Source organism: Anopheles darlingi, chromosome 2, assembly GCF_943734745.1.
Source record: "Anopheles darlingi chromosome 2, idAnoDarlMG_H_01, whole genome shotgun sequence".
Taxonomy (NCBI): Eukaryota; Metazoa; Arthropoda; class Insecta; order Diptera; family Culicidae; genus Anopheles; species Anopheles darlingi.
Genome location: NC_064874.1, coordinates 68,967,728 through 68,988,085, shown reverse-complemented (window position 1 = coordinate 68,988,085; position 20,358 = coordinate 68,967,728). Strand labels below are relative to the sequence as shown.

The 20,358-nt window shown below is 47.8% G+C and overlaps 1 protein-coding gene across 2 annotated transcripts in view; it reads right to left on the bottom strand.

Moving 5' to 3' along the window:
• LOC125952363 (protein vestigial) overlaps positions 1-20,358 on the bottom strand; it is a 48,919-nt gene that overhangs the window by 4,831 nt on the left and 23,730 nt on the right. The window contains exons 4-6 of one of the 2 annotated variants that reach the window (XM_049681809.1): positions 4,905-4,999; positions 4,615-4,796; positions 4,144-4,229 (exon numbers count right to left, since the gene is read on the bottom strand). In XM_049681809.1, the coding sequence (XP_049537766.1) occupies positions 4,144-4,229; positions 4,615-4,796; positions 4,905-4,999 (363 nt within the window). The remainder of the gene's footprint in view (positions 1-4,143; positions 4,230-4,614; positions 4,797-4,904; positions 5,000-20,358) is intronic. The other variant, XM_049681810.1, reaches the window with a different exon arrangement.

Below are 20,358 nucleotides of genomic sequence, written 5' to 3'. Positions count from 1 at the left end.
GACGTCGTTGTTGCTGTCGCTGTCCTTTTGCAGCAAGTTTCCCCGGAACTCGTTTTACTTTGCATTGGGTCAAAGTTTATTCATGCCGAGAAGGGAAAATGCAATTATTTATACCACCTTCCTCCACCACAACCCCCTCCGGCCATTCTCGAGGTCCCTTTTCCTTTTGCAACACCAGCACCACCAGGACGTCCACCAGGACCGGATCTCGGAAGAGTGTGGCGGAAAAGGACCAACTTTAGATCAAACGCCAGCGAACACCAACATGCATATGGCGTGCCGTTCGGGGGGACGTTGTGGATGTTGTCGTGCAAGCCCGCAGCGAGTGCATATGTGTGATTCGGATACAATCCTTTCGGGTATCCCTTTTACCCAGACGAAGCGGCTCGGATGATTCACCGGCACGCTGGATGAACTTTGTCACCTGTCGTCCCTGTCAACGTGACTAACACAAGCGTGGATAACACTCATCCCGGTGGATTGTTGTTGTTGTTGTTGTTGTCCTGGCTCCTTTCGAGCAATGGAGAGGAAGGGATCCTTTCAAAGGCATAGGAGTTTCTTTTTAAAAAAAATCACTTCTTTGAAGTCTAGTTTGCGGAAAATTTGCCAACTTCCAGCACGTTGGTGCGAGATATTAGAAACTCGCTTGTTGCTGTCAAGTTTTTCAACTTTTCCATATTAATTGCATACAGCTAGTGGTGACTTTCATCAAATTCTTCTATGATTACTGTCGTTCCAGTTATTGGTAATGCAGCGCGCCTAACAAGCTGTTGTAACATGTCACCAAACTAGCTACTATAGCCACTACTGTAAGATCCGACTTGCTTGCACCAAATATATGGAAGAATCCGAGCACAATTGTGTTTAAACTACTTCAAATTCTAATTATTAAATACAAAAACAATGCCGATGTCCAAGGTGTCAATAATTTGTGGAAACTCATATCCATTCTACGTTGGATTTGAGTTCTTGAATTGATTGATTTGTGACATCCAATCCCTACTAAGATATTCTACCAAACTCCTCAAGACCAACGACAGTTATTTCAAGACTTACGTAGGGATTAATCTATGCCTTCAAACCTTTCAATAGACATCTTCTGACGTATCTTGCCATAATTTGATAACCATTTATTCCCAGAATGAAAACGTTTTCGCCCAAAAGACTCTTCTAAATCGAGCGTAGTACCGCTGCGAGATACAGCTCATGTTTACACCCCTAAAACCAATGATACAAGATAACGCAAGCGTTGCAGACACCGAGTCCGAGAACAATTCGTGTTTCGCCCAGCGCGACGGACATAGCGCGCGCTCGTCTTTTCGCCCCAAAGAAGCCCCAAGACCGACCAACCGACCGACCGACCGATGGCCGATGCCGGCTCCAAAACCAACACAATTTGACAGTTTAGCATTTTATCTGCTGTCATCGCCGATAACCTGCCACTTCACTTCAACCGTCTTCCCTTCCCTCCCCTTGTCGGGGGAGCACCCTGAACAACCCACCTGTCTGCCTACGAGCCAACAAGTCCACAGGCCACTGGCTGGCTGGCTGGCCGGCCGCGCATGTCATCCATCATAATGACGGCCAATCATAAGACGGGGCAACGACGGTACGCACCAGCCACTTGCCTCTCTTTTTCTGTCTCCCCTGCCTCACCCCTAGTCCTTGCGCTTAGAAATGCGCTCCACGGAGTCAAAGAGCGAAGCGTCAAAGTGCCGACAAACGGACACGATCCTGGGCCACGGCCGGGATCTTTTTGTGGGCTCCCCGCTCACTGTTGTTGTCTAATTCCGAACCCGAGTGGTTCGAGCCTAATCGGACCGAAACGATCAAAAGCATTTATGATAATGTATGAAACGTTGCCCAGCATTGCAGCCCAGCAGCCAACGCGGTTCGAGTGTAAGAAGCCGAGGGGTTTGCCCGGTGGCCACTGGAAGCCCGTTTGTTTCCGCGACGATCGCGGTGACGAAAACGGTATAGCAAATGCATTCCAGAGCTCCATTTCGCGCACCAGAACGCGTGGTTTTTGTTTTCTTTTTCTCTAACTCCGCGTCCATCCGTCCGTCCGTTCGATCGATCGATCGATCGATGGATCAGTTCAGCGCAAATGACAAGTTTCGGGTTTGAGAGCGCGCTAAACAGAAGCGAAACACATGCGTGTCGCACTCACACGAACCCCCTTTTCGGACCACGCAAGAGAGGGGCGGAGGATGGCCTGTCGAATGCCGAAAGCGAACAGCAAAAACCCGGTAGCGAAGATGTCATCGGGTGGAAATCTATCGCGCGATCGACGACGACGACGACGACAAACGTCGGCCACGACACGAGGAGTATCTGAGGCAGCGCATGAGACATTCCTTCGGTGCTACCGCTTAGGCTGTCGCGTAACTTTCGCGCACTTTTGCTCCATGCTCCCTCCCTCACCAGACCCTTCAGACTGCCCCTTCCCCCCCGGGGAAGGTTTTCTTACTTTCGGCCTCCGCTCTCCGCTCTTCGGTCGGCAGCATCTTCGCTTGTTTCAAATCGCATTCCTGGCATTCCGCTGACAGATTCGGCACCACCGCGTGGTGGCCCGTCCCGACTCCTCGACGAGTATTTACCGACCGCGTGCACTCGTGTGCGTGTGTGTGTGTCTGTTGCCGGTGCGGGTTCTCTCAATTCCAAAGACGATTTTTTCCCCGCGGGTTCGTTTTGTCTCATTTTTGAGTGGCCAAAACGTGTCACCACGAGCCATCTCCGGATGAGTCGCGGGTCCGTCTTTCACGAGGGCCTGCTCCCAAACCCCGCACAGACGGACGTGTCGGTGTGACTGTGATTGTCTACTGCATTAGAAATTAGACATTCGGATGGTTCAATTTGAGAGCCTTCCCCGGCGTTGTGTTTCAATGATTATCGATTTTCGTTCATTCGTTTTCCGGGGGATTCCGTTTCCCTTTAAGCCATGGCCTTGACACGGTGTGGCCCCCAAAAATTCTATGCTGCCTCTTTAAGAGTGGAAAACATAGAACGTTCTATGCCAAGCAACAGTGAATCAATTGAAACAATCTCGTAAACCGATTTGCCCAAACGAAATTACGTTCATCGAAACGCCATGATGAACCATAATGACGTTGATGATGATGATGGATGCACGATGCGAGGTGACAACGAATGCCGAATTTAGCGATTCGATGATGACAAACTGATTTTGGCGGATGTCGGTGGGAATTTGGAATGTAGCGAGCGCACTGTGTCAATCCTGCATTCCCCTTTGTCAAGAGGTCGGCGGTGGTGGGATCATATCGATCGATTGCTCTTCACGATCAGCTGAGGCGGTTGCTTTGATGCCAGGCAGCGGCGTGGAGAAGGCATCATCGAAGCGACTCCGAAACTCCGAGCATGAAACTGTAGATACATTGCGTTTGTTGTTTATCTGGACAAACGATTTGAACGGGCTGACGGGGTGATGTTGTAATCGATTGACTGCCTGGGAATGGAACGTCCAAACGATCATCAATCATCGCTTTATGATGAGCTCGTTCAATCTTAACTGGAGTTTGTACAACTTGGATCTCGGCTGCAAATCCAGCATCGGGAAGCTTTGATTATATTCAATACTGGCTCAGTGTCTAACCGTTACATTTTCTGCGATGCCTTCCTCAACACCATCAAGTACCGACGGGTATGCATTGGGCCACATTGGAGGCTCTTTCAAAAAGGGAGTATTTTACCCTTCACAGCAGAAAAAGAGGGTTGCGAATATTGATGCTGACGCAACCGAATGGAAACGCTAAACGAAGGGATACAATGATGACTTTTGCTTTTCTCTACCATCACGAAACCAAACATGCAACGAACCACCGATGGATCATCATCGTCATGAACACAGCATGAACGGAGCTTGAAAAAAACTCAGAAAAATTGTTTGAAGTACATTGCTGATAGCTGGAAAGAAGGGGACGGGATCAAATACTGTTCTAAGCAAGTCGCAAGCCGCAGTCTATCGACAACACTAATCGGGAATGCTGCCTCAATCATGCTGCACAACATGGCAAAGAAGTAGTCCGTGGAACGTGGATCCTTTCGGACGAGTTTAGACGCGAAGCATGCAGTTATTGAGCTCCGGTTGTGAGTGTGTGTGTGTGTCTGTCTGGTGGTACTAACCTGCCATCGTCGGATAGCTCGTGTAAGCGGCGGCACTCTCTAACGCGTGCGCCGTCTGCTGGTCGTGGTGTAACCTATGGTGACTGCTTGATGTGCGACGGAAGGAAGAGAAAACAGACAGTAAATTAAAAAAAAGGGACATTAAAGATGTGTTATGTCGATAACTTTAGGTACGTCAAAGTGAGATGATAGGAAGTGCTTTTGTGATGAATAGTATTTAATAACCGATCAATACTGTATCTGATAATTGATCACATCAAAAACTAACAGCTATTTGTAAGAGTCCTCTTTTGATTTTGATTTGGATAAAATATTAATGCATATATGGATGTTTCAACGAACTCTGATAAGTTATAAGCAATTGAAAGTATTTTATGTTGTTACTCATTAACTCGAATGCAACCATTCTTTTTGTCGACATCGGAGAACCCTTTTCTACTTCTTATCTTCATTATCGTCCTTTCGACCTACCTTGACGTGTGTCCGTACTGTTGCGGTAACCTCAGTAAGCTGCCATACTGTGCCATATTGTGGTGGTACGCGTGAGCGTGTGCGGCGTGCGCATGGGCCGCGTGTGCGTACGAGCCGTAATGGGCCGCATGCCAAGGATCCGCCGAGTAGCCCGAATCGGTGGAGTACAGATCGGAAACCTGCTGGAAAAGTGGAAAATTAGAAGAAAAAAATGGAATCGCACAAAGCGAACGAGTTAGAGAGAGAGCGAGCGTCCTAAGTGTCCGGTGTGTCCTGTTCGGTCTTCGTACCTGATGGTGATGCGTTGGGGCGGGTGTCGGATGCACATAATTGCTGTTCCAGAACGAGGGTGGAAAGTTTCTACTCGTCATCGAACTGCTGTAACCTGTAATAGAGAGATCGAACAATCAAATTAGATTTAATGCTTAATGGTGACTGATATCTCTTCATCATTGCAACCGGAATCGGGAAAAGGAATCGAAAAAAAAGAAACAAAACAAAAGTTTAACATCAAAATGGCCGCACAGGGCTGCTGCGATGAGGCATTTATAAATGAAATAAATCCAGTAATCAATTACCGCTCTTTAAGCGAATGCTCTTTAAATCCGTGGTCGTTTGGTTTGATCTCTTTCGTTTTACAACAACCAACACCATCACACTGCCACCTCTTTCCGTCCTCTGGAGCGAGGCCACCGTTGTCTGTCGCATTCAAAATATTCACACAAAAAGCATAATTGTTGTCTCGGTTTCGACTCCGAAAACTCCGTCTGTCTCTCCCATCGGTCCTGGCTCAGCGACGAACCAACCTTACATCCCGCCGCCGCCGCCGCCGATCGCGTGGACCGGCGATGACGATGTGCCCCCTTCCACCCTACCTATCCGGTTTGTCCTTCCGTTTTCGGCCGAAAATTGTTGGAAAAATCTAATTAAACAAGCATCGACATTCCAACTTCTGATAATTTCCTCCTTCGGTTTCCGCCGGTAAGGGGCGGTTGGACCGGCGGATGGAATGCGCGGACCGGCCGGCCGCGAGCCTCTCAGGTGGAAAAATGGCTGCTGACCAGCTGCTTGGTGGCCGCCGGAGCGCGCCAAAGGGAGCGCGAAAACGACAAAATCAAACGAACGAACAAAACAGCGCAAGAAGAGAAAAAAAAAAACGAGCAAGATGAGAGAACAGATATTCAGCCAGGGAACGGCAGGAAAACTCGCGGGCAAGATTCTGGTGGCCCTATGCCGTACCAAGAACCCCCAACCTTCCTGTTCCCCCTCTCTTCGTTTGCTGATGAAGTAAAAAGGCCGGAGGGCGATGGACGACATTCCGAGGAAGGGGAGGCCAAGGAAGGCCAAAGGTACGCCAACGGGGAATTCGTTCCACGGGAGTCCGGGTCTGCAACTGGGAGAGAAAAGAAGGAAGAAAACGGGAGGTGGTTGGGGAGCTCGTTTGGCGCAGATCGTCCCTTTTATCCGTTCCGACAGCGCACACACACAGACACACCCGAGAAGCGAGTATGATGATGATGATGATCATCATCATCATCGTCGTCGTGCCCTCCAGTCCCGGCCAGGGAGCCCCAGGACCAGGTGGAACGGCCATGGACACGGTGGTTACGGTGTTCTTTGCTCTTTGTCCCGCCCCGTAGGTACGAGCGAGACAGTCATGGTCATGTAACCGCACAGGAGCAACCTCCGCCCCTCCGGCCCCACGGTCCATTCGCTTCCCGTTCGTGCCAATTGAGTTTTTATTTTGTCCGATCAACCAACCGATCGGTCCACCGTCGGAATGCCACCATCGGGGCAACTCGCCTCGGACACTCAATGGCCGCCACCGAAAGCCACCGTTGCACCGTCTCTTCCTGGGGCGCGCTGGGACTGCTGTGGTTGGCCAGTAGACGCGCGCGTCCGCGACGCACCCGACGGCAGCAAAAATGGCAATCATCATCACATTGTCTTGCCGAGGGAGGGTAGCGAGTGGTCGCCGGTACGTCGTCGTCCTCGTCGTCGTCGTCGTCGTCTTGGAGGAGAATTAGTGTTGCGAGGTGGTTATGCTGTCGAAATCCGCTCTTACAACTCGAAACTCGGTGGCGGCATCGGCCAGCAACAACGCTGGTCGCTTGTTTGCTTGTATTCAACAAAACCACCACCGCAAGAAGACGATGCTCCGGAGGGGGGGGGGGGGGCAATGGCAAAGCACCACAAAGCTGTGGATGTACCGATAAGGGAAGGAAAAACAAGGTGTCGTCCCTGCAGCTAGATCGCAATCGTTATTGAGTGGCGGCGGCCATTACCAAGGCAGTATTACTCGCCGTTGCCCTTTTCACCAGGTCGAACTATTTCGCCCGAAGGTCAGTTTCGGAGTTTCGCAATGCAATCGTCGCACAGTAGGACGGTCGGGACGAGAGATATGATGGATGCAACCAATGGTAACCCCGCCATTATGCGAAGTGGTGCTAGTGTAATGCTACGTTGAGATGCATTCGAAAGCTGCTCTACACCGAAGGGATCTTTATCTTAAGGACACTTTTTTGCCACAAATTTGGTTTCATTTCTTTGGAATATTGGTTTTCCAAAACAACGATATAAATGAGAACAAAAGTGAAGATCAAGTAAGAACAAAAATAGTTAAGATTTCTGCAATTGAATCTAGTTCAATAAATCATCAATGCATGATTATTGATCTACTATTTTAGATTTCACGAGCGATTTTGGTTTTTCTTCGGAAATGGACTTGATAAAGTTGTAAAAGATCCAACAGCAACTAAAAAATTTGATTTAATAGTGATTTGAATGAATTTCAAATATTAATAGGAAACTGTGTTATTAGAAATCAGACTATACATGAAAATGTTGTTGTCTCGTATTTTGAACATACAAAATAGAGATTTAAAACCGATAAGTTACGTTCACTATTACAATCTTAACTATTACTATTACGGTTGAACAGTAAGACATGAAACATAAAAGCAGAGGTGGTAGTAAATCAACCAGAAACTTATGATTCAAACCGAACATCGCACACAGGGAGCGCTCATTATGATCGAGCTGGTATGTTAATTAAAGGCTAGACTACCGAGTACACCGAGTGGTACTGTGGACACAACTGAAAACATAGCCCGCCCAAACAAGCAACCGTAGGGCTGTAGGACGTTGGAAATTCAGATTGAGCCCGCAGCAACTTTGTGCGGAATGCATAATCCTTGCACACGGAATCGCGCACCACATCCACCATCGTCGCCGTGTGTGTGTGTGTGTGTGTGTGTCATGGTGGATAATTTACGGGCACTTCACTATCGCCAAGCGGACACGCGGCCACACCCAGAACCGCGCCGGGGGTGATCGGTTGACAGAAATTGAAATTTAAACAAACGAAACGAATCCTCCTCCTCCTCCGCCCGGAGGGTCACTTTACATTCAAATAGTTACACGATGCTCAACTGCCGGTTCGGAATCTGTCCTTCGACGGATTCTGGTCTGCCTTTCCTCTCTTGCTTTCTCTCCTGCGTGAGGAATGCAAAAGTTGGCCAATGTTGATAATGCCCTCGGCGCGTTGAGCACCATTTTTACGCCAAGGCAAATATGTTTATATTTTATTTCGTTCGGTCAATTCGGGACGCCCAACGCGTGTACGCACTATTACCGGGGCCAGTTGGCGGCCGCAGCACACGCATGAATCCACTCAGCGACAAATTTATCTACTAGAAGACAGCCAGAAATCCAACCTCCTCCACGGTTCGGAAGAGGGCAGGAGGTGGTGGTTGTGGGCACATTTTTCAATCTCGTAATGTGCAATGTGCGTGCGTGCCGACATGGTTGGGTTGTACGTGATGCTGCTGTTGCTGGCAAGCCACGGACCTGTCACCGTGTCGCGAACAGTTCATTCCACTCCGACGGCGAGAGCGGGTGACGGATCGGCCATCCGGGGTTTGGTGGTTGAAAGTGAAACAAATAAATTTAACAACCAACGGTCGACGGTCGACGGTGCCGCGGCAAACCGCGCGTTAAATGGAGTTCGTTGTTTCATCGTTTAGCGTTGCTGTGGTGGTCGGCATTACTTTCGCGACTCCGGCGGATGGATTCGCGATCGAAGAGCGGCGTAAAATATGTAATAATCCACCGACCGGTACCGATTCGGTAACCACCGATGGTCAGCCGATGGTTCCATGGTTTAATGCGCGAAAAAGGGAACGAATTCATCAGCAACAACAGGATACTCGATTCGATGATGATATCCTGTTGCGAGCTAACCGTGAACGATCTGTCACACTCACGGGCCTCTATCTATGCTATCTATGCGAAATCACGGGACGCAGGTGTGTGTACGTGTGTGTGTGTGCCGTCCACTAAATCACATTTAATCGCGGCTCTAACAGAGATGTTTCCACGCCTCGTGACCTTTGCGCCAACGCGAAATCGTTGAAATAGTTTACACGGATAATTTAAACAGCACCGCTAGCTCGTTCATGAAATTTATCTGTCATGCTATAGACGAGCTGGCATAGCAAAAAAAAAAAACGGATCCTTCCCAACTCAACCTATGACGTTAAGCACCGTCTGCTCTAGCTCGTCGGTCGGTGCTTCGAGATGCGCTGCCGGTTGCGCTTTATACGACAACATCAAACTAAGCGGCGGCTGCAGCATCAGAGCCACAAATACTCGTCAAATGCACAAACGACACCAGACACACATACAGAGTGGGTCGCAGCAAATATTTCGACTATTTCATCCATTCGAACGGTACAAATATTTTGAATAGCTTTATCAATAGGGCCACCCATCGAGTCATATGCTCACGGCGAGAGCAACATTCACGCGTGCGTTCGTTCGTGCGTGCATCCTTCCGATGGCGGACGTGATGGCGTGATTCGTTTGCGTGATTGAATTCCTTGACTCGCGCGGTACACAAACATATGACGAGGATGAATGTAGAAAAGGCTGATATTTTTTGTAGCCATTATTATTGATATTCAAACCACAAAAGCGAGTCAAAACGACACTGCAAGCAGTTCTGGTTCTAGTAAAACTTTCAAAATAAGTCTAGACGATAACAATTCGCAAAAAGAAATGTTAAAAGAATAACTTAACCTGCTTTAAAGGTGAAATTGCGGTCAATGCCGCAACTCGGCCAATACATTCCCGTATGTAGAGCAGCCGAGCAAAATGATAAGAATTTGAATGATCCTTGGGTCATTACCCGTAGCGTGAGTTCTCAAAAAAATAAAAGATTAGCACTGGAAGGCAGAAAGGAGCTTATCACCGAAATGGAGGTCTCCAGACGGAAGAAGCAGCTACCAGCGAGACAGCAAATCATTACAGCATAGGCTTATCAAACTCAAAGCAAGCAAATGTGATTTTGGCTCTAATTACGTTTGTTCCCGATCGTATCGTCCGCGCCGAATTCAGAGTGCTCGGCTAGACTTGGAATCAGTGTTTAACGTACCTCCGAATAATTCAGAAGCATTCGTTTGGATTTAACTTGTCTGGACTCAGTGTTTTGCGCGTCAGCGTGTGCAATAATGAAACGAATCATTGGAATAATCATACTTTGTGCGGCTCTATACGTTGCTGCTGATGATCCTGTTGTTGAAAGCAAGGACGATGAGAATATACCGGTATCTTGTAAGGCTAAATCGTCTATATGGGCTGAATCGGGCACATATCTGATCCGTGTAAAGAGCAAATTGGAACCATTTCGAGTGTATTGCGAACAGCATGACTTTGGAGGAGGATGGATCGTAATTCAGCACCGTTTCAACGGATCATTGGACTTTCACCGTGATTGGAATGAGTTCCGCGACGGATTCGGTGATTTGGAGCAGGAGTTCTGGTTGGGCTTAGAAAAAGTCCATCAGATAACCAAGGGCCGTAAGCATGAGCTGATTGTCGAACTAAGGAAATTTGGTGGAAACTACAGCTATGCAAGGTATGATGAGTTCGAAATAGGTAATGAGAAAAAAGACTATATTCTGAAGAAGGTTGGAAGGTATTCAGGAAATGCATTGAATGCATTGGAGTATAACAAGGGCATGAAGTTTACGACAAAAGATCGCGATAATGATGACTTCCACGAGAACTGTGCAGATTACCACGAAGGCGCATGGTGGCATAGAAGTTGCACCAAAGCGAGCTTGAACGGGCGATACATGGATGACAACCATCGATACTCCATATTTAGGCATTACACAATGAATGGTTTCTTTGGATTAGGCTACACAAGAATGATGATCCGTGAGGTGGACTAGAGGGTTTTGTTGATGAGCACCATCAATCGCCAATGATCAATCAAAACAACATGGAATAAAAACGCATTATCCAAGATTTCAAGGAAAGCACATTCATATGAAAGCTATGAAAAAGAGAGAGAGAGTTCAAGTAAAAAAATCATCCGAAAGACTCCGAAGCCACTACGGAGATGTATCCCAACGAAAGAAAATGCATAGAAAATGGTTTACTCAATTTTGGACAATGAACAAGACTTATTTAAGATATGCCATTATTGACAACTTAAGCAATGCCATTTATTGGCAACTCACTGAGAATACAATATCGATTAAATAACCACCTTCATGAGACACACAAAAAGTGGTTCGTTTTTGGGCTTTAGCATTGTATTTAACAACATTTCGGGCGTACTCGCAGCAATGTCCGTTCTGGTTTAAGCGTTTGGTTCTTAATAGTCTTCGGTATGCTGGCATACATCTTCGTGCGTCAGTAGATTCTCGTATGCTGAGCAGCCGAGCAAAATGATAAGAGATTGAATGATCCATAGGTCATTACCCGTAGCGTGAGTTCTCAAAAAAAAAAAGATTAGCACTGGAAGGCAGAAAGGAGCTTATCACCGAAATGGAGGCCTCCAGACGTGAGAAGCAGCTACCAGCGAGACAGCAAATCATTACAGCATAGGCTTATCAAACTCAAAGCAAGCAAATGTGATTTTGGCTCTAATTACGTTTGTTCCCGATCGTATCGTCCGCGCCGAATTCAGAGTGCTCGGCTAGACTTGGAATCAGTGTTTAACGTACCTCCGAATAATTCAGAAGCATTCGTTTGGATTTAACTTGAGTTAGACTCAGTGTTTTGCGCGTCAGCGTGTGCAATAATGAAACGAAGCATTGGAATAATCATACTTTGTGCGGCTCTATACGTTGCTGCTGATGATCCTGGTGTTGAAAGCAAGGACAATGAGAATATACCGGTATCTTGTAAGGCTAAATCGTCTATATGGGCTGAATCGGGCACATATCTGATCCGTGTAAAGAGCAAATTGGAACCATTCCGAGTGTATTGCGAACAGCACGACTTTGGAGGAGGATGGATCGTAATTCAGCACCGTTTCAACGGATCATTGGACTTTCACCGTGATTGGAATGAGTTCCGCGACGGATTCGGTGATTTGGAGCAGGAGTTCTGGTTGGGCTTAGAGAAAGTCCATCAGATAACCAAGGGCCGGAAGCATGAGCTGATTGTCGAACTAAGGAAATTTGGTGGAAACTACAGCTATGCAAGGTATGATGAATTCGAAATAGGTAGTGAGAGTAAAGGCTATATCCTGAAGAAGGTTGGAAAGTATTCAGGAAATGCATTGAATGCATTGGAGTATAACAAGGGCATGAAGTTTACGACAAAAGATCGCGATAATGATGACTTCCACGAGAACTGTGCAGATTACCACGAAGGCGCATGGTGGCATAGAAGTTGCACCAAAGCGAGCTTGAACGGGCGATACATGGATGACAACCATCGATACTCCATATTTTGGCATTACACAATGAATGGTTTCTTTGGATTAGGCTACACAAGAATGATGATCCGTGAGGTGGACTAGAGGGTTTTGTTGATGAGCACCATCAATCGCCAATGATCAATCAAAACAACATGGAATAAAAACGCATTATCCAAGATTTCAAGGAAAGCACATTCATATGAAAGCTATGAAAAAGAGAGAGAGAGTTCAAGTAAAAAAATCATCCGAAAGACTCCGAAGCCACTACGGAGATGTATGTCTACGAAAGAAAATGCATAGAAAATGGTTTACTCAATTTTGGATAATGAACAAGAATTATTTAAGGTATGCCATTATTGACAACTTAAGCAATGCCATTTATTGACAACTCACTGAGAATACAATATAGATTAAATAACCACCTTCATGAGACACACAAAAAGTGGTTCGTTTTTGGGTTTTAGCATTGTATTTAACAACATTTCGGGCGTACTCGCAGCAATGTCCGTTCTGGTTTTAGCGTTTGGTTCTTAATAGTCTTCGGTTTGCTGGCATACATCTTCATGCGTCAGTAGATTCTCGTATGCTGAGCAGCCGAGCAAAATGATAAGAGATTGAATGATCCATAGGTCATTACCCGTAGCGTGAGTTCTCAAAAAAATAAAAGATTAGCACTGGAAGGCAGAAAGGAGCTTATCACCGAAATGGAGGTCTCCAGACGGAAGAAGCAGCTACCAGCGAGACAGCAAAGCATTACAGCATAGGCTTATCAAACTCAAAGCAAGCAAATGTGATTTTGGCTCTAATTACGTTTGTTCCCGATCGTATCGTCCGCGCCGAATTCAGAGTGCTCGGCTAGACTTGGAATCAGTGTTTAACGTACCTCCGAATAATTCAGAAGCATTCGTTTGGATTTAACTTGAGTTAGACTCAGTGTTTTGCGCGTCAGCGTGTGCAATAATGAAACGAAGCATTGGAATAATCATACTTTGTGCGGCTCTATACGTTGCTGCTGATGATCCTGGTGTTGAAAGCAAGGACAATGAGAATATACCGGTATCTTGTAAGGCTAAATCGTCTATATGGGCTGAATCGGGCACATATCTGATCCGTGTAAAGAGCAAATTGGAACCATTCCGAGTGTATTGCGAACAGCACGACTTTGGAGGAGGATGGATCGTAATTCAGCACCGTTTCAACGGATCATTGGACTTTCACCGTGATTGGAATGAGTTCCGCGACGGATTCGGTGATTTGGAGCAGGAGTTCTGGTTGGGCTTAGAGAAAGTCCATCAGATAACCAAGGGCCGTAAGCATGAGCTGATTGTCGAACTAAGGAAATTTGGTGGAAACTACAGCTATGCAAGGTATGATGAATTCGAAATAGGTAGTGAGAGTAAAGGCTATATCCTGAAGAAGGTTGGAAAGTATTCAGGAAATGCATTGAATGCATTGGAGTATAACAAGGGCATGAAGTTTACTACAAAAGATCGGGATAATGATGACTACCACGAGAATTGCGCGCAGGCACATGAAGGCGCCTGGTGGCATAGGAGATGCACCAAAGCGAGTTTGAACGGGCGATACATGGATGACGACCATCGATTCTCCATTTATTGGCATTACACAATGAATGGTTTCTTTGGATTAGCTTACACAAGGATGATGATCCGTGAGGTGGAATAGAGTTTCTGCTAGGAACAATGCTGGTGCTGCAACTTGGATGCGAACATCATCAACGGCCAATGACGGAATCAAAACGAGATTTAATAAAAATGCATATATCCAGATTTCCAAAAAAGCACATGCATAGGAAAATATGAAACACAGAAAGAACTCAACCGAATGATGCACTACGCAAATGTTGCACAACGAAAGAAAATGCATACAAACTGATCTACTCCACGAAGTCCGTTTTAGTTTTCTGTCAGTGTTTGTCCAGTGCTTTGTCTCGTTTGTTGCAAAATATTCTAACAGCCAATAAAGGCATATGTGTAGATGTGTGGCTACGGAATAAGTTATACAAACAAGTTTGGAATGAGTTCCATAAAATCGTGTGCGTTGCCAGCCCCACTCGGGATCATAGGAAACGCAGGAAAACCTCCGGCAGCGACGGTTTCCGCGAGACGGAAATTAAATTTAGCGAATCGCGTCGTTGTCGTCGTCGCCGAGGATCGCGTAGCCGCTGATCTGGCCGCCGGTATTTCGGTGACGAGCAGTTCGCCTGTATGGTTCGTTTGCATTACGGTATTTTGCCCAAAGCACCAACACTCCCGCTCATTTTACCCTTCTGCCTTGTGGATTTGTTTTTTATTTATTTAATTTATTTTCATTTTTTACGATGACAATTCCGTGCCTGAGTGTGTGTGTGCCTCGCTTTTGTATGTTTTTAATTTTTTTTAAATCAGAATTTTCCCTTTTTTCCACACACATCAGTAGGCGCGGCATTCGATTGACATTGGTTTCGGTCCCTCCCTTGGATCGGGGCTGGTATGCATATGTTAATGTTGACATCACCATACGCTGCTGGCGCTAGGCGGCAGTGACGAGGCCGCTGGTCGCCGCGATCGGCGTTGCTCACACCGCACGTCTGCTCGAGAGGTAGTTAGCATGCCGGGCGTACGCGGATATCAGCAAAGCATGGCCTCAAAATGTTGCCACCAAATTTGTAGCATTCCGACCCGAGCGCGCGCTATGCGGAAATTGTTGTTTCGCCTCGAGCTCTCGGGCGGTGAGGTCGACCGCGCTGCAGGAGGAGGTGGAGAAGGAGGAGGAGAGACGAATGCTGGGCGCGTCCTCGACCCATCCTAGCGCGCTGATTACATTATAATTCATCCCCAATACCCCAACCCTCCCCAATCCCGATACGCTATTTGTTTTGCATATTTGGCAATGCGAACGATTCTCAAATATTTGCCGCGGAAAAATGCGTTCTAGAATGTGCGCGAGAAGCTGTGGCTTCCTCCTCCCTTCCTCCTCCCTTCCTCCTCCCTTCCTCCTCTCCTCCTTTAGGAGAATGACTGATGGGCCCCAATGTGTGATGTCGCATTTCTCGAATCGATTATTTGTCTCCGACGGTCTCCGACACGAGAGAAGCGACCACACACACACAAGCGACAGAAAAGTGGCCATCGTTAGATTTGTGTGATGTACGACGACACCGGAGGTAATTGATATCGTCTCCCGGTTTACTCAACAGACGCCGCTGATGGGGTCAACCCCTTTGACTAATCTGCTGTTCCTTCCGCTAACTCTCATCATACAGACACACACACGCACACGTTGTCATAACGCGTCAAGCCCGGAGAACAATTTGTACCACTACTGCTACTGCTGCTGACGACAGGCCAACAAATGTCAACTGACAGACAGACAGACGCCCGTACCCGGAGGGTTGACGACATCTTCTTCTGCCATCGAATGCCGGAGCCAAGACTGGCTGGCTGGCTGGTTGGTGACATTGATCCGCTCTCAAGGATGTCTCGAATCAGTCATCACTCATGCCACTAAACGCTCTGCCGCTCATGCCACTGACGCAGGTATGATCTAAGGGTGCCTTTTGTACGTATGTGTATGTGTCAAATGTGGCTCTTCCCTCCCGCAGGCCAGCCTGCTTCGGCCTGATCGCTCTGCCTGTTGGCTTATTATGTTAATTAATATTTTAATTACCACAATTTGACGCTAACGCCACGCCACGACCAACGGACCAACAACATCGTCGCCGCCAATGCGCTAAATGCAGCGACAGCAACGACTACACTTTAATTAAACACGATTATGATGACATTAATGAGAAGTGTTGCGCGAATGGTGGGAGGGGTTGGGAGTGGCGGGAGTATGGGTACATATTTATCACCTACCTACCTACCTACCAACCCACCACTACCATCACCGTCACCCAGGCGAAGGCCCGTTTGGTGTCTTTTCCGCGAAACTAATATTGGAAACAACAACGCTTGGCACACAGGTTGCGAACGAAAATAGGCGATCCTTGGTGCGCGCGCGAACGCTCGGAACGGACTGCCAAAAAGGACACGATGGAGCCGCTTGGTGGTTGATGCAAAATAAACCTTAAAAAGCAAAAAAACCTTAGCGCACCGACAACATCTTGCTGTGGAGCACAGCATCTTTGCACCTTAAAGTCGTCGCCGAAAATGAAATACAAACACACCACAAGACACACACAGGCACAGGAACATGGCGCGTGATGGATTTTACCTCCGGTTGCGTATAAATCATGGTCGTGTCCGCGAGGTCGCACAACACAAGTCAAGGGGCGCGCGCCCGGAAAATCTATGTTCCGACGTCGACGTCGACGTGTCTTAAACCCCTCTCCCCCCAACCCCTCTTTCCTGTGGTCGGAAGCATACATACAACGGTTCCGCTTCGGCCCAAACGCTCTGCCGCGACTCTGGTGGGATTAGAAGTGTCCCGATGCGCCGTCCGCCAAGTCAGACAAGATTCCGCACCAAGATCGCAACCGGAGAGCAACCCGAAGAGAGAGAAAGCAAGGGAGCAAAAAGGTACACAATGTGCGTGGTGGGTAGTCATCATAAATTATTCTCTCACTCACAGCAGCCCTTTCCCCCCTTTTAGGGACCGCGAAACCTAAAGTGATCTACGCCCTCCAACACCACCACCACTACCAAAAGGAGGGCGGACAAGCGGAAGCAACGGGCTGCATCCATCCAGCGCACACACACACACGCCCCACTGATGAAGCATGATTTTAATAGTCCTCCACAATCAACGTGAACTCGCGCGATCTCGGGGGTTACGCTTCGCTGCCCGTCTCCTCCTCCTCCTCTTGGTTCTCGAGAGACCTCTCTCTTTTCTTTCACGGCTAGAACCGAGCTGCTGCTGCTGCTGCTGCTGGTGCTTCTGCTTCTTCTTGACCCCGAATCCTCGGCTGAAACTTTCCCGACGGAAAAGATGGAGCCTGTGAAGGGCACACGCACACACTCACGCACATAAACGAGTTAATGAAAATGCGTACAGAAATCATAAATTATCGCACGTTTGATGGCAGCGAGGCGCGCTGCCAAGGCAACCAACCAAAACCAACGTCGAGTGGCTGGCTGGCTGACTGGCTGAGACCCCTACTTGGATGGTTTTTCCTCGAGATGGTGGATCCTGGCACGGCCACGTATACCTACCACACTGACGCCGCTGCCAACCGGGGAGTGTAAAACATGCGTTAAATATCCGTGGAAATTAATTTCGAACCCGGTGTTTTGCGATGGAAGACGACGACGACGACGATGACGCGGAAGACGAAGGTGAAGCGATCAGTCAAGGATAAAAAAGTGACTCCCGCATGTCGTGCCCTTTAAACCGAAGGGAGTCGAAGATGGATGATGATAGGGCGATTGGTTGGAGGAATTGGAGTGCGTGGAAAAAGGGGTTGCCGTTTGGTGGGGACCAAAAGAGGGACGCGGTGAGGGAAGAGTAAACGGGTAATAATGCGTTTGGGAAAACGGCTGAAACAAAATGGGGAAAAAAAGAATCGCCGCCTAGAACCGCGTGAAAGGAGATGAAGATGAAAAAAAAACAAACAAAAAAAAGGAACCGAAAACGAAACCGACCGGTGCGTGTCCTAATGTAGCGTAACGCGGAACGCGACGCCAGGGAGGAACCGCACACCCCCTTCTGTTTCTATTGCCCCTTTCGCCTGCAGGTCGCTTCGAAATGTAAGGACACGTGTTTATGTTTATCCTTTTTTTCTGTTGCTCTCTCTCTTTAATAGACTCGCTGGCTGGCTGGCTGGCTGCCTGGTGTTGAAAGGCGTCCCAGGAGTTTAGAGTCAGGTCCTTTACCGATACCCATAACATCGGCGTCCTATCAGGGAGTTTTCATCGCGCGCAGAGGAAGCGGGAACAAGTTAATTGACAGCCGCCGGTCGCGGTACCGCCCATAAATCATCCCAGAACGGTGACGACAACGACGACTCCTTTCGCTTTCTCGTAATATTCTTGTTTTAATAAGTTCCGCTGCTACCGATTATTGTTCTAATCATATCATTTCTCCCTTTAGGTATCTGTACATTAAAGGTCGTCTTCAACGGTGTCTATGGTCCGAATGCCGTCCCAGGAGGGCCAAGAAATTGCGGCACACTGTTCCCCGTGACCAAATTATCTTCAAAAATGTCTTCTACTGGTCAGAGTGCACTCTTGCCCGCGCAAAACGGAATAATATATCAATATCAGCTGCTTCTGTTAACAAATCGTGAGCATTGTTCCCTTCGATGGACTTCGATGCGCGGTTGTGTGAACCAATTTCGCTCACTGAGACCCCTGATGAAGAAGCGCAACGCATCGCAAACCAAAGCATCAACAACGGTAGCCCTGTGGTAGTGAAGCAAAATGACAAAAAGGGAAAATCACGCCGAAAAGACAGCAACAACAACAACCTTCCCAATACGCATCATCCTGTGCCACCGATTGTGACCTTCAGGAGAGCTCGGATTGAATCCCATACCAAGGGAACTCCAAGCGGCGAACCGACTCGTGAAGCTTACGCACCTTTCGTCGTCGATTTTTCTCGCTTCCAAAGAGACTTCGCTTTTGTTATGCGCTGCCCCAGGCATACGGCGATGGACGCAAAGGAGAAGTCCAGAAATTGAAACATGGCGATCTGACCAACCCTCTTGTACTCTCGGCGACTCTCGCTGCGAAGCGGACGACAAACAAATTATTTCACAACATTTGAAGCTCCCTTCAGCCACCCACCTCCCCGAGGCTAGTGGCCAGAGAGTTCGATTGTTCGCGGATCTGGGACCGTGCGAAGCGGCAAACTTCTTTTAAAAGGCATTAAAGTAACTTACATTTTTGTCTTTTCGGGTTTTGGACGGAACGCACGCTCTCCCCAGACCGCTTTCGTGGTCTGCTGCGTGTGACCCTTTTTCCCCGTCGCTGTTGTGGCGGCCTTTTGGTCCATTCCGGCGGCGAGCTGATCCCCGGTGTTGCAGCTCAATCGGAACCATGTTCCAAATCGTTTCGACGCGTTCGTCGCGAAACAATCTTGATCGGTGATTTACCTAAGACTCCCGTGGTTCGCGGCCTTTACGGTGCTTTATCGTGCTTCTCTTTTCCACCTTCTCTCTCTCTCTCTCTCTCTCTCTCTCTCTCTCTCTCTCTTTCTTTCTTCTCTCGTTCACTCACTTGCTCGCTGTTCCTTTCCGTTGGTGGAATGCCAACAGCAGGACAACAATCACAAAAAAGCAACCAAAACAACAGCGACAACAAATACTAAGAACTTTGGGTCCTCTCCCTTTTACAAAACGTCGTCGGCCACAAAGCAAATCTCGCCGACAGCGGAGCGGTCACGCCATGCCGCGCCGCGCCACGGATCGATCGATGCGCGCGGTGAGAAAGTTATGCTTGGAAAAAAAAATCGTGCGCGTGCGAGGCCCCAGGAGGAGGAATGGCAGAGAAAAACAAAACATAACGATTTCCTTCGCCATCGCCATTCCCAAAAGCCCACTCCAGTCCAGCCTGCTTCGATCGATTTGTCCATCGGTTGACCCACAGGGTCGCGAGACGCGAGATGATTGCCGCCAAAGGAAGCATTTGGTTGTTTCGATCGAACGGCGCGCTGATGTTGCCGCCACCGCCAGAAATTGGGGATTTTCGAAACGAACTCCAACTGATGGGCACGCGATTTGGTGGGAAACTGTTTTGTTCAAGCAACGTCATCGTCAACGCTGTGTTCGGACGCTCCAACAAGGCGCAAGGTCTTCTCCTACTCCACCTCCTGGGCTATTAGTCATCTAGTCGAGAGATAACTGTGGTACTGGGTGAGTGTGCAGTTTGAAAGCAGAAAACCGTGTTGCTGTTTGCATTGCTGTGCTTAAAATACATTTAAAGCTTGTATCTTTGTGCAAATAAACTACTTCTAGGGCTCCACTCCACGCAACATAACATGCAGGCGAATAACGGGAGCTATTTCCGGCTCTCATACACGGGGGTATTGTGATAAGATTGTTGTTGTTGTTGTTGAACCAACTTGAACCAACCATTCAGACAAAC